Below are 13307 nucleotides of genomic sequence, written 5' to 3' on the forward strand. Positions count from 1 at the left end.
CTAATAAAGTCGGCTGGACACGTCATTCCAGACTCCGCATTACCAGCAAAGCCTTACTTAACCCGCCTACAAATAGCGGCTGTCAAACACGTGGAGTGTCCCTCCCCGGCCGGACAGTGTTCCCTTTGTATCTTAATACATCAAATCCCTTTCCTGTGGCCGCATTTCTGGCTACTTCTGAGATTACTAAGCACGGCGCAGCCCACTCACAAAAAGGGTGTGGACGTTATGTCATTTCTTTCCAAAACCGTCTCTGACTCCTCAATTTCCATTCTTCACAAATCTTTTTACTTGAGCTTTACTACTCGCATCCGTCAGACACGTCTGATTTGCAGGACTGGCTAATAGATCCGAGCCTGGCGTTGCCTTTCCCCTCCCTCTCCCTTTTTAGTCCAGCCCACTGTGCACGGCCTTACGGAGACAGAGTGTGACATCAGAGCTTTAAATATTGTCCTTGCATTTTTTTTTGTTCTTTTTTCTTCGCTGGGCTGAGGGCTTCAAGGATGATGTAACACGATCACGAGAGAGTCTGGGAGTTGGTGCTGGAGCAACGCTGAACTAGCCACTGCTCTCCATCGCAATAAAGATACTAAACTAAAGCATCCCTCCTGGCCTTTTTGCTGACATCACCAGGACTGTTCTGCCCTTGCCACCTCCGCTTGGATATAAAGCTGCCATACGAGCGAAAACGAAGGCCTCCCGTGGAAAACTTCTGTAGCGAAGGAGAAAAGTTGAGTGGGTCGCACTGGGACACAGAAGAGAAGCGTATTCTTTTCATTTCGCCGCGTACTAGGAGACTGAAGACCCAAAGGAGACACCATGTCCCTCTCTGTACCCCTGAACGGACTAAAGGGCGATAACGAGCCGGCGATCGAGCTCTTCGTAAAGGTAAGGAAAAAAACGGATTGCGATTACATCGCCTCTCGGGATTGCACTTTTTGACAATGGGACGGATCCCATAGGACTAAGAATTGCGCCTTAAAAAAGAAGAAAACGCGGACAAGGTGGTGTATAAAGTCTCGCGAAATGCACCGTTATTTTATTACCCGAAAACAGTTCTTAAAAGTGAGTGACAAGTGCACATACTTCTCGAAACTTAACGCTTTTAGAATCCGTTGGGGAAAAGGTGTGCTTGGGGTGGGGGGCAGAAACAGACCACTTTGGCGCGTTTCGGAGATTACGGGCGCCCGCACAACAATATTCCCGGGACCGCTACGCTCTGGAGATGTGTTTTCCTTAAAACTTTTTTTATTATTATTATGTCCTTTTCTAATATACTGACTCTGTGTGGCTGTATCATTCGATATTTTTATTACTGTGCGTATGATTAATAGGTAAAGTATAATCCGCACTGGTTGTGTTCTTTCACAAAAGGGGCGTGTTCTTTATTCTTTTTTACAAAGGGACCCTAACGCCAAGAACTGCATGACTTTAATGAGCACAATACTAACGATCACAATTTGTATACAAGTCCAGTGCAGGGTGCAGAGAAGTGAACGCCTGCAGGTGGTCATCCTGACCGTTAGTTGTGAATACCGTTAGCTCGTCAAATGAGTGGATGGTCCGCCGAGTCTCCGAGTAAGTGGGGTGGGGTCGCCAAGTCCTCGACTTCTTTTTCTCGCAGTTCACGTCTCGGTGGCTCGTCTGGCTCGCGCTCCCACTTTATATACACATTTTTTTCAACCTCCGTTACTCCGGCAACGCGCCTCTTGAGCCCAGCCGCCTGCCACGCCGCGCCATGGAACTCGGGAGAGGGCGGGGCGGCGGCGCGGCGAGTGAGTCGGGTGTTCGCTCGATGTGGAGGGGGCGGAGACGGGCGAGGAAATAAAGAATTGAATTCACGGTTTACGTGGTTGTCACTGCGACGTTTGCTTATTGTTCGTTGGCCAGCAGAAACAATGATGCCCCTTTATGTATTAATTTGTATATTTAAACATTTTGAATAAGACCGATCTGTTGTCTGAAGAATTTCGGGGGCCGAAACCGCCCGTATGAACTTTAGTGTTAGGTGATAGTGGAGGTGTATCTGCATCTATTTTTGTCTTCCTTTATTTCAATAGACATAGTGCCAGATACATATTTTATACTTTTGTGTGTATAATTTGCTGCTCTTTTAATGAGTATTCCTTTCTTAAATGTCCCAGTTAAGTAAACCTGTGAGAAAAGGATGATTGATGTGTTAGGTAAAATCAGACATTGTGGGTTTGGGGGTCCAGATGCATCCTATTATTTATTATTAGATTTGAGAGATAAAGTTGATTGTATTTATTTTATTTTTTTTTTAATTGGTGCACAGGACTCACTTATGCTTACGGTTATATCACGTCCTTAGCATTATTTGAACCTACAACTTTACAAGTTTGCAGTCTTTAACCGAAACCTTGATGCCATATGAATGGACTCAAATCCTGCCTGTCCTGGAGGGCCACAGTATATGCAAGTTTTCATTCGAGCCAGTTTTGTAATTAGAAGCCATGCCCTGCAGATAATGAAACTTGGTATTTCATTTTATATATTTTTTATCACATTTTAGATTTTTCGTTTTCTGAGACTGTATCCATGTTTTGTGATCCAGAACAGGTTTGTAGCTCTTGGTCCTCAGTTTCTCGCTTATTTGTTTCAAAACATTAACACAGGTACTTTATAATGTATGTGTGCAGGTTTAACTGGAAGAATATTAGCTGCAGAGCTGGTGATTCCTTTATGATTTGCACCTCACTAATAACTGATGGGTAGTTAAAAAAGGCAACAATTAAAACCTAAAAAACATTAAAATGGGCAATTAAGGGTTCTGAACAGAAAGAAACAAGCTAACTAAAACTAAGATTAAAAACCTATTGCTTTGGTATTAAATAATGATTTCTCGTTAGAAATTTGGTTAAAGCACAAACCGTCAGCCACTGCAGAAGTCAAGGACCAGATCTGAGTACCCTGATATAGAGATTAGGGTAAAAAGATACAGTAGTAGCTGTTAAGTCATTGAACCATTCTGAATCAACATCTACTGTATGGTTATGAGTATGTGTGTGTGCAAGAGTGTGTGGGGTTTGCTTCAGTCTTGTTCCTTATTGCTTTGAGATTGTCTGCAGGTACATGTGATCCTGTAATGGGATAAAACTGGCTTCAGAAAATAGGTTGCTGAATCACAGACCAGTAATCGAACAGTGGGATGAGCCTTCATGTAGTGCCGATAAAAAGTATTTACACCCTTGGAAAGTGGCCTCATTTTATTATTATACAACATTGAATTACTGGGGATTTAATTTAGCTGTTATGACACTGCTCAACATAAAAAGAACCCTTAATGTCAATAGTCAAAACAGTTCAGTACAGAGTGAACAAATGTGACACTCCTAAATCATCACCAGTACAGCCAGTTGGTTTTAGAAGTCACAGAGTTAGGTCAGTGGAGATCACCTGTCTATAGTTATTGGCCTTCAGCAATACAAAACACAAAATAATGGATCTTATACAAATTTTTACCTCCTTCAAGTCAGTATTTAGTAGATCAGCCCTTGGCAGCAGTTCCAGCCTTGAGGCTTTCTGCACAAGTCTCTCTCTCTACCAGCTTTTCACATCTGGAAACAGCAGTTTTTTCCCCCTAATCGTCTTTGCAAAACTGCTCAATCTCTTGTCAGTTTTCATGGGATTTGTGAGTGAACAGCCATTTTTCAAGTCCAGTCACACACTCTTAATTAGCTTGAGATCTGGGCTCTAATCTGGCCACTCCAAGACATTAATATTGTTGTTTTTAAGCCATCCCTGTGTAGTTTTAGCTTTATGCTTGAAGTCGTTGTCTTGCTGGAAAGGAAGTGTTCTGCAAAGGCACAGGTTTCTTTCAGACTGTATCTGGCTTTCTTCCAGGATTTACCCTGTATTTTGATTCATGAATTTTATCCTCTACCCTGACAAGTGTTCTGCATCTCTGCATCCCCACAGCAGGATGTTGGCACCACCATGCTCCACGGTGGAGATGGTAATAATGTACATTGTTTGGCTAATGCCAAATATATAGTTCGATAGCCAAAAAGGTTAATTTTGTCTCATTAGACCACAGAACCTCTTCTTGCTGATGTTAGAATCTCCCTCATATCTTTTGGCAGATTCTTCCTGAGATTTGTTGTGCATTTTTTAAGAGTGTCTTTCTCTTTGTCACTCTACAATAAAACTGAGAGTGGTGAACAGTTTTTATATGCACAGTCTCTCCATTCTCAGCAACTGTAACTTGTAACTCCTTCAGAGTTCTCTTAGGTCTGCTGCAGACCTCCCTCACTAGGTTACTTCTTGCCTGATCACTCAGTTCTTGCGGACAGCCTGCTCTGGGTAGATTTCCGGGCTGTGCCGTGCTCTTTCCATTCCTTAATGACCGATTTAGCTGGACTCCCAGGGATATTCAGCGACGTGGATATTTTCTTGTGCCTTGTGCTTTTGAGTCACCTTTTCACAGACTTGTTTGGAGTGTTCTTTTGTCTTCATTGTATATAGATCAGGCCACGCAACTGACGCACCACAAGCTGGACCTTCCAGATAAGGTTCAATTATAACACAATCAACCGCAGACAATTGATCTCCGTTGAAGTAATTCTGTGACTTCTAAAACCAACTGGTTGCACTAGTGGTGATTTAGGTGTGTCATATTAAAAGGGGTGAATACTAATGCCATTATTTATTTTTTGTTTTGTATCTGTAATTAATATAATCTTTGCAAAGATCCATTTTCACTTTGATTTAAAAGAAGGACTTCATGTTGAACATCATCAAAAAAGGCAAATTTAATCAGCTATAATTCAATGCTTTATAAAAACAGAATATGAACACTTCCTTGGAAGTGAATAATTTTTTTTATTTTGTATATCCAGACATAAGGTAAGAAAACAGTTATAAAGTTGCAGGCAAATCTGACTGAGGCCATGCAGCTTGATGGAACATAAATAAACAAGTATAAATGCACCCATTTATTTATTTTCAGAATATGGCTTTACTGTTTCAGGATTAGAGGAAGATGGGGCCTGTCTTAGTAGCATTAAGCTAGACAAGGCAGGAATCATGCCTAGATGGAGCAGTAGTCTGAAGCAGCCCATTCACTTTGGGCTAGTTTAGAGTCACTGATTAACATAACATGTGATGCATCAAAAAATATTATAAAATACAAAGTAGAAAACTAAAGAAAAAAACGATGTTGCTACTGTATATATTTGTCGTACTGTTTACTCAAGGCAGTTTCCAAGATCATGATGCATTCCAGCTGTTTTTTTTTTTTTTTTAATTTGAACAAAAGCAGGTTAAGTGACTTGCTCAGGGTCATTGTGAGGGAGAGCTAGGAGGTGAATAACAACTTTGTAATTTAAGATCGACTACTGTAGCCACCACGCCAATACTACCTGCCCCACCAAACGTGTGATTTCTGCCATAGGTTTATGATCTATTATGAAAAACATTTTTTGAATGCATTACACAAAAAATTGTTACAAGTGTCTTAATTGAGTGGACAGTTATGAAAGTATAAAACAAGCACCATTTTTTGTTCCCTTATAATTTCAACAGCCTTATTGCACCAACTAAGTAACATGCATTTGTTGTTATCGAATTGGTTTTACTTCATAAGATTAGTATGATTCACAACTCAAAAAGGAGAAGTGCTGGATCACATAAGAGAGTAGCTACGGCCCTTATGAGTTAGTGTCTCTGAGTTGTCTGCCCAGAATGAATCATCCAGCATTTTGAATTAGCCCAGCTTTTGCTTTGAAATGAGACAAATTATTGGCTCCAGATGAAATAAGCTTTCTAAATAAGCCAAAATCCCCCTGTTCTGTTGGGAGTTGTATTTATGTTTAAACAATAATTTAAAAAGAAGTGTCCCCTACATGAAGTTGTGATTTTTTTTTCACAACAGTACATTTGTTTCATATATGTGATACACCTAGGATGTATTCTCATCATTACCAGCATTTGTGTATACTGCCAAGCAGTTTAAGTTTAATTGCAGATTCTTAACTTAGGTATAGCCAGTTGATTTCTTCACTGTATTTAGTCAGATGGAATCCACAATGTCCACCTCTGAATGGCTCAAAATGAAGACTTTGGAGCACACACATATCACTGCATGAGTGGGCCAAAATTTCTCCAGTATGCTGTAGAAGACTAAGTTATCGCAAACGCTTGATTGCAGTTATTGCTGCGAAGGGTGGCCCAACCAGTTATTAGGTTCAGGGGCAATTACTTTTCACACAGGGCCATGTAGGTTTGGATTTTTTTCTCCCTAAATAATAAAACCATCATTTAAAAACTGCATTTTGTGTTTAATCCTGCAGGAAGGGGCAAATAGTTTTTCACACCACTGTGTGTGATACACCTAGGATGTATTCTCATTTGTGTATACTGCCAAGCAGTGTTTAATTGCAGATTCTTAACTTAGGTAAAGCACTATTCACATAATCCTACACTTAACTACACACACTTTGTGTCCCATGTGAAAACTCCGTAAGGGACAAAGAAGGTTAAAGCCCTGCAGACAAGCTGTTGGGTCATTGATGAGACATTTATTCTGGAATCTGACTTAGTCCTACTTGTTCTTCTACGCTTGACTGAAAATCCAATCTGATAGTACTGAGTCTAGCCAAACTGGTCATCTGGATGGAATGTGTAGCAGTGGATGAAAAGATGTGTCACCATAGAGTGAGGTGCGTAAGTAAGATATTCATCTTGAGAAAAGTCGCGTCTCGCAGGGATCAGTGCTAGGGCCGCTGTTCTTTTTCATTTATTTAAACAGTCTAGATAAAAGTGTAAATAATAAGCTGGTTAAGTTTGCAGATGATACAAAAGCAGGTTGAGTGACAGGTATTGTAGAGGCAACGGAAACACTACAGAGGGACCTGGACAGAATACAGGCTTGGGCAGATATGTGGCAGATTAAATTTAATGAAAATAAAATGATATATGGAGTAAGAGTGTTATATAGGAACACATCATTTGAGACTTGAAAACTTGAAAGTACACCTTATAGAGTTTATAGGGTGTTACTGTATGTTAAGGACCTAGGCGTTGTGGTGGACTCATCACTGTCTACATCCAGACATTAAGAATGCTGACAGGATATTAGGTTATACAGACAACTTTGTGGAGGGCAAGTCATCTTTAAGCTAATGTAACTCACTTGTTAAGTCCTTTAGCTGGAATACTGTGACATAGCAGTGCTGCGGAGAGTCCAAGGAAGAGTAACTAGGTTAAAACTATGACTGCGAGTTAAGAGATACAAGAAAAGATTGAAGGTGCTAAACATTTTCAGTTTAAGCAAATGGAAATGTGGAGGCAACATAACTGAAGTGTTTGAAATTATGAAGGGAATTGGTACAGTGCATCCCAGCTGTTAATTCTTCAACAAGTGCAAACATAATGAAGCTTTACTTCACACAGAGAGAGCCACGGGCACAAGGATCAAAGTAAGTAGTGTAGTAGAGAGTAGGAGACATTTAAAACTGAATGTTATTTTGGAGAAATGAGATAAATAGGTGAGCTTCTTAGACGTAATGGGCTGTTCTAGTCAAAATTGTTCTAACTTTTTCCACAATTTGAATTATTTGCTTTTCACACTGGAGACAGCAATGTTGCGGATGCCTGGAAGCCAGGATGTCGGTTTCATATGAATTGTCTTTGAGGTTGTGTATAAGGTAGTGTTTAGTTGAGTGTCTTATCAGTTTGGTGTGAACTGACATGCAGTTGATAGCTGAGCAGTATTCTTCTGATGAGATGCCCAGAACAAAGACAACTGTCCTCAGAGTTGAAGCGTTTGTGCTCCAGGTAGCGCTGTGCATCTTAGATGACAGTCTGTTCCTGGTTCTAGCTTTAGAAACCATTTTCACAAGATTGTTTGATATGTGAGGGAGTGATCTAGGGTGACTCCAAAATAAACACAATTACTGTATCTACAAGCTTCAGACAATGAAGATTTTTTTTATATAATAAAGAGATGAATGGTTTATTTCTTATACTGTCACCCTTGGGTCATAAAGTTGCACAGGAGACAGGAAGATGCCACCAGGTTTCCAAGAAAGATTAACTTTATTGCTGAACAGGCAGGAGCAGACAGAAGACTTTATTTAATAGGAGTTTATCTTCGACATATAAATGCACAGGTAGAATCTCCCGTTCTAGCTCCACCCTTCATCTTAAAAAAAATAGAATTTTCGTAAAGCATCGACCAGGTTCAGTGACTTGGAAGCAGTGGCAGGGGCAGACACAGTCTTGAGGAGAGGACAGAAGAGTTCTCTCGGGGCTCAGTCTTTTAAATGTTCTAAACACGGTGTGAAAAGCATGTTACGCAGTAAGAGAGCAAAGCCACAGCTGACCCCCCAAAAGGCTGGCTTAGAGTGTGTTTGTTTCCCACTGAAATACTGTTTTGAAGGGGGTTTTCGAAGGGCAGCTGTGTTTCTTTGCCATTGGTTTATTATTTGAGTCAGCTCGCAGGTAAAAGAGTATCAGCAGGATGCAGCCGGCATACACGGTAGGAATATGGAGCAAAGGAGCCACTGAGCTGTCATTGCACGACTGCTACCGCAGCATCATAATCTGTAGGAGAAATTGGTGCAAAGCAGGGACCAGCTTGCAATGGGACACCAGTCCATCAAAGGGCCCACTGACATGCATGAAGGAAATGTAGAATTCCCAGTGAAACTAATATGAGGATGTGGAATGGAAAACCCATGTGGAAACAGTGTGAGTGTGCAGACTCTGCCAAGGTGCAAGATACAAACCTAGGATGCAGGAGGTAGTAGTGCTAAACACTGCGCCACCGTGCCTCTTCAACTGTCAGTTTTAGTTGTAAAATTAGGCCTTGAATGAACCAGCTTCTTTTATGAATTTTCACAATAACAGTTTGAATTGTAGGTACATAGGTGTTAATTGTCCCTACTGTGTGCTTGGTGTGTGCGTGTGTGTGTATGTGTTGTTTCTGCCTTGTGCCCTGTGTTGGCTGGGATTGGCTCCAGCAGACCCCCTTGACCCTGTGTTCGGATTCAACGGGTTGGATAATGGATGGATGGATGGATAGTTCAATACTAAAGCGTTAGACATACTAAACTGTAAAAGTAACTGGCAGCAACTTCTCTAAAAGTGTTTGTGTCTATTTATCTTACCCTGCATTTACTTTACTACCCATTTTGAGCGGAGTAAATACATTTCAGCAGCTCAGTTATGTTGTTATTTAATGGCAATACTTTGATCACATGTAAATTTTTACTTTGAAGTAACTAATCTTAGAAACACGTTCAGATTTTGTCTTAAAGGATGCTGCTTGCTCAACTATTTTATAAATGATCCAAAATAATCTGGTTGTAGTGAATGAGTTGCTCGTACCATTCAGACTCCTGAAATAGTAAAATGGACAGAATGACATGTGATGAACATTTCAATAAGCAAGCATCCTTTTATTATGTAGCATGGGGCGGTTAAATCATAAGCTTTATAGCAGGCAACATAAACCTTTGAACTCATAAATTGGCAAAAGGCAGTAGGTGTTGCTGGGCTTGTGGAGTCTAAAAGCAGATTTCACTGTCTTTAAAATGCAGCACTATATGCTTAATGAAATACATGTTTTAAAGCAACTAAGAGATGCTTGTTCAGTGAAATATGACTAACAGTGCCTGGGATCACAGAGCAACCACAACAGCAACAACATTGATTTCTATAGCACATTTTCATACAAAGGATGAAGTTCAAAGTGCTTTTTAGGATCTTGAAGTAGTTAAATGCAAAGAAGGACAAATTAAATAATAATGAATAAATTGTATACAAAAATTAATAATGCACACTTACATAAGATAGACATATAATTAAGACAAATAGAGTCCTTTAAATGTGAGTCTGAGGATGAGGTCAGATGGCAAGGGTGGACAGAAAATATAAAAAAATAATGTCTGTTAAGCAGGAAAAAAACAATCCAACAGGCATTCCAAGGCCAAAAGTCCACCAAGCCCCAACTGGGCATTCTGCCTAACATCCATCCATCCATCCATTTTCTAACCCGCTGAATCCGAGTACAGGGTCACGGGGGTCTGCTGGAGCCAATCCCAGCCAACACAGGGCACAAGGCAGGAATCCAATCCAGGGCAGGGTGCCAACCCACCGCAGGGCACACACAAACACACCCACACCCACACACCAAGCACACACTAGGGCCAATTTAGAATCGCCAATCCACCTAACCTGCATGTCTTTGGATTGTGGGAGGAAACCAGAGTGCCCGGAGGAAACCCACGCAGACACGGGGAGAACATGCAAACTCCACGCAGGGGGGACCCGGGAAGCGAACCCGGGTCTCCTAACTGCGAGGCAGCAGCGCTACCACTGCGCCACCGTGCCACCCTCCTGCCTAACATAAATATTCTTAAGTCGTTCTTTATTGTTTTTTTGTAAAGATTTGTCTTAGAGGATTCAATGCAGTCGATCTCGTGGCAGGTTGGCGTATCCATTTTTATATAAACATAATAGGCAGCTGCCCAGGACTTTGATCAGGTGGTTGTGGCGCAGAATGCCACCACAGAAAACTGGAACAGAAAACAGAGGAAAGTAAAGTTCATTGGAGAGTATGATTGCTCTAGTCTATTAATGGTAGAACTAAAATGTAATAATGAAAAGGCAGAATTTAAAAAGGAGGTTTTTAAGAGTTTTTTTTTATGATCTACAATGTTAGTCTGGTGTATCTCTATCAGTGAAGTCTTGCAGGTATTTGATGCATAACAGCTGAATGCTGCCTCACCACTTCTTTTAAACTTTAGTCTTGGACTAATTAGCAGAATGTTGTTATAATATCTAAGTTTACAATTTGGAATAGACGGGGATTGGCGCTCCAAAATATAAGAAGTAACAGGATTGTTTAAAGCTTTATGCTTCATTTGTAATATTTTAAGTCAGTTCTAAAAGACACAGGTAACCAATGTATCAACTCTAAATCTGGTGAGATCTGCTAAGGTTTTCTTTTTCTGGCTAGAATTTTTGCTGCGGGTTGCATTCTGGACTAGCTGCATTGAACTGATGATGTCTTTCTTGGGTAGACCACTTAGGAGTGCGTTACAGTAATCTAATTGACTGTAAACAGAAGTGTGAGTTAATTTCTCAGTATCTTGTAGTCTTCTATTATAGCTGAGCACCATGAAAGTTTTGGAGAGAAAGAGCACTGTACCTAAAATGATAACAGTGCTCTGTAAAAATGAACTTTGTTTTTAGGGGTGAACAGTGTTGCAAAAATGGACATTCAGAAAGGTTTAGTAAGTAATGTTATAATGTATTTCTTCGCAATTAAATAATTATACTCCAGCACAGTATCAGTTATTTTGAAGTTTGGCAAAAATCTTTCTGTGAACTGTAGATTATGAGAAATCTTCAGATCATGTAGAGATCCCAGTGCACACAGGGGAAAGGATCTGCCACTTTATTCTAGAGAAGGAGTGAAAGGCAGCCACACACAATACACTCCAGCTCTGTATGCACAAAGCATTCAATCATTCAACTTAAAATCTTTTATCGAGCATATTTATCTTGTTTAAAATTGTCCAAAATGTATCCAGGGCAACACTAAACCTGTGAGTGTTGCAATCGAGCTCCAGCCTCAGTGGGGCATAAGTCCTGGGCGTGCACTAAGTTAACATCACTCTGGGCCAAAAGCTTTCAACGCCTTTCAGACAGCTTTGGTGTCACAGTCTCTCTTGACCCACTAACAGCTGTGTTTGGTGGACTGCCAGATGGACTCAAAGAGGTGATGGACAAACAAACTGTAATTGCCTTTACTTCACTACTAGCATAGAGACTTCTCTTGCTTAACTGGAAGAATCCCACCCCACCACTTTCAAGTCAGTGGGTAACTGATGTTATATACTATCTGAAACTGGAAAAAGTCAGATTCTCCTTTAGAGGATCAGTTCAAAACTTTTTAAAAATATGGCAGGATATAATCATTTACATTTTAGAATAAGTTTCCATCTCAGGGAAAAGGATACTCTTCCTTTCTTGTTGCTTTTATAGAGTAGCTTTGGTTGTTGGCTCTCCTCTGCTTCTCTTGGATGGGGGTTAAATTTTACTTTGCTTTGTTAAGTTTGACTTGATTATATGGAACTAGCCAACTCGCGGCGTACCATACGCAGCATAATCAGACCGTTTTTTTAATGATTTTTAAGCACAGGGAGAAAATTAACATTTGAAAAATTGGTAATGTAATAAATTGGCAAGAAAAGCAACATTGTAACAATGCACGGAACGAACCAACACACAATCGTCCGTGACTGAAAACTGACGGACCGCCATCGCGCCTTCTCCTGCCAGACGGAGGGATGCGGGTGCACGGCGCTCAGTCATGGAGTGTGGAATTTGTGGAATTCTGTTATACCCACTAGTGGACCATGAGGAAGGCTTCACAGGCGCGTCCACTTATTTTGGTGCTCAAATTAATGTGATAGCAGGTTTTCACCTCTCCAGCATCAGTTTCTTTCACAGTCACGCCACTCCCAAACAAACAGGACAAGGCATTGCATTTCCTGTTTGAAAGTTCTTGCTTTAAACATACACACATTGTCAAACCCTGCTTAATCCAATGCAGTGTCCCGAGGGGTGGAGCGAGCATTGACTGCCCAATCAGGTTGAACTGCACTTTACTCTGGGTAATATTCTAAACGGGATAGGCCCACTTGTTATATGCAGTTCACATAACTTTAAGACACTAAAACAGTGACGCAAAATCACATTTCATATTTTCTTTTGCATGATTTACTTTTTTTTTAGGACTTCTTATATATACATTTACATTTATATATATTATTTATATATATTCTGAAGTTTTTGGCTCATTTCTATCATATTGGCATTTTTTTTTTACCACAAAATGAATTTCATGCAGCATACCAGATAATACTTTTTATTATTCATCCCTACTTGCCTTCATTTTTAAGTCCTTGACCAGGGCGGTGTTGAGGTTGATTGAATTCCTTTCTTTATTAGCGTCTCAGTCCACTTGGACTGAGCTAAATTTGTCTCAATTCCGATTACCATCATTTCCTGTCTGCATGACTTCTGTATTTTTTGAGTTTACATGGCAGTATCTTCTGAGCACCACAAAAGCCAAAGATGTCCAGCATCTTTTGCTATTGCTTTGCAATTTGTCAAATATGTATACGTAGAGACAGTTTCAGTTATTTAAAATCAGCTTAATTTGTTCTTTTTTGTTGTATTCAATGCAAATGAGTGCTTTCACGTGGACTTAGCAGTGGAATGTCTAACCTCTAAACCGCCCCAGAGAATACTAATGCCAAAATGACATGAAG

At 40.4% G+C, this 13307-nt stretch overlaps 1 protein-coding gene across 1 annotated transcript in view; it reads left to right on the top strand.

Moving 5' to 3' along the window:
- Positions 1–387: 387 nt before the first annotated feature.
- The window catches only part of clic4 (chloride intracellular channel 4), a 125319-nt gene continuing 112399 nt past the window's right edge, over positions 388–13307 (top strand). Inside the window, exon 1 of the mRNA XM_039740903.1 lies at positions 388–888. Coding sequence (XP_039596837.1) covers positions 820–888 — 69 coding nt within the window. The 5' untranslated portion in view covers positions 388–819. The remainder of the gene's footprint in view (positions 889–13307) is intronic.

The sequence above is a fragment of the Polypterus senegalus genome, chromosome 17 (genome assembly GCF_016835505.1).
Source record: "Polypterus senegalus isolate Bchr_013 chromosome 17, ASM1683550v1, whole genome shotgun sequence".
In the NCBI taxonomy this organism is placed as follows: Eukaryota; Metazoa; Chordata; class Cladistia; order Polypteriformes; family Polypteridae; genus Polypterus; species Polypterus senegalus.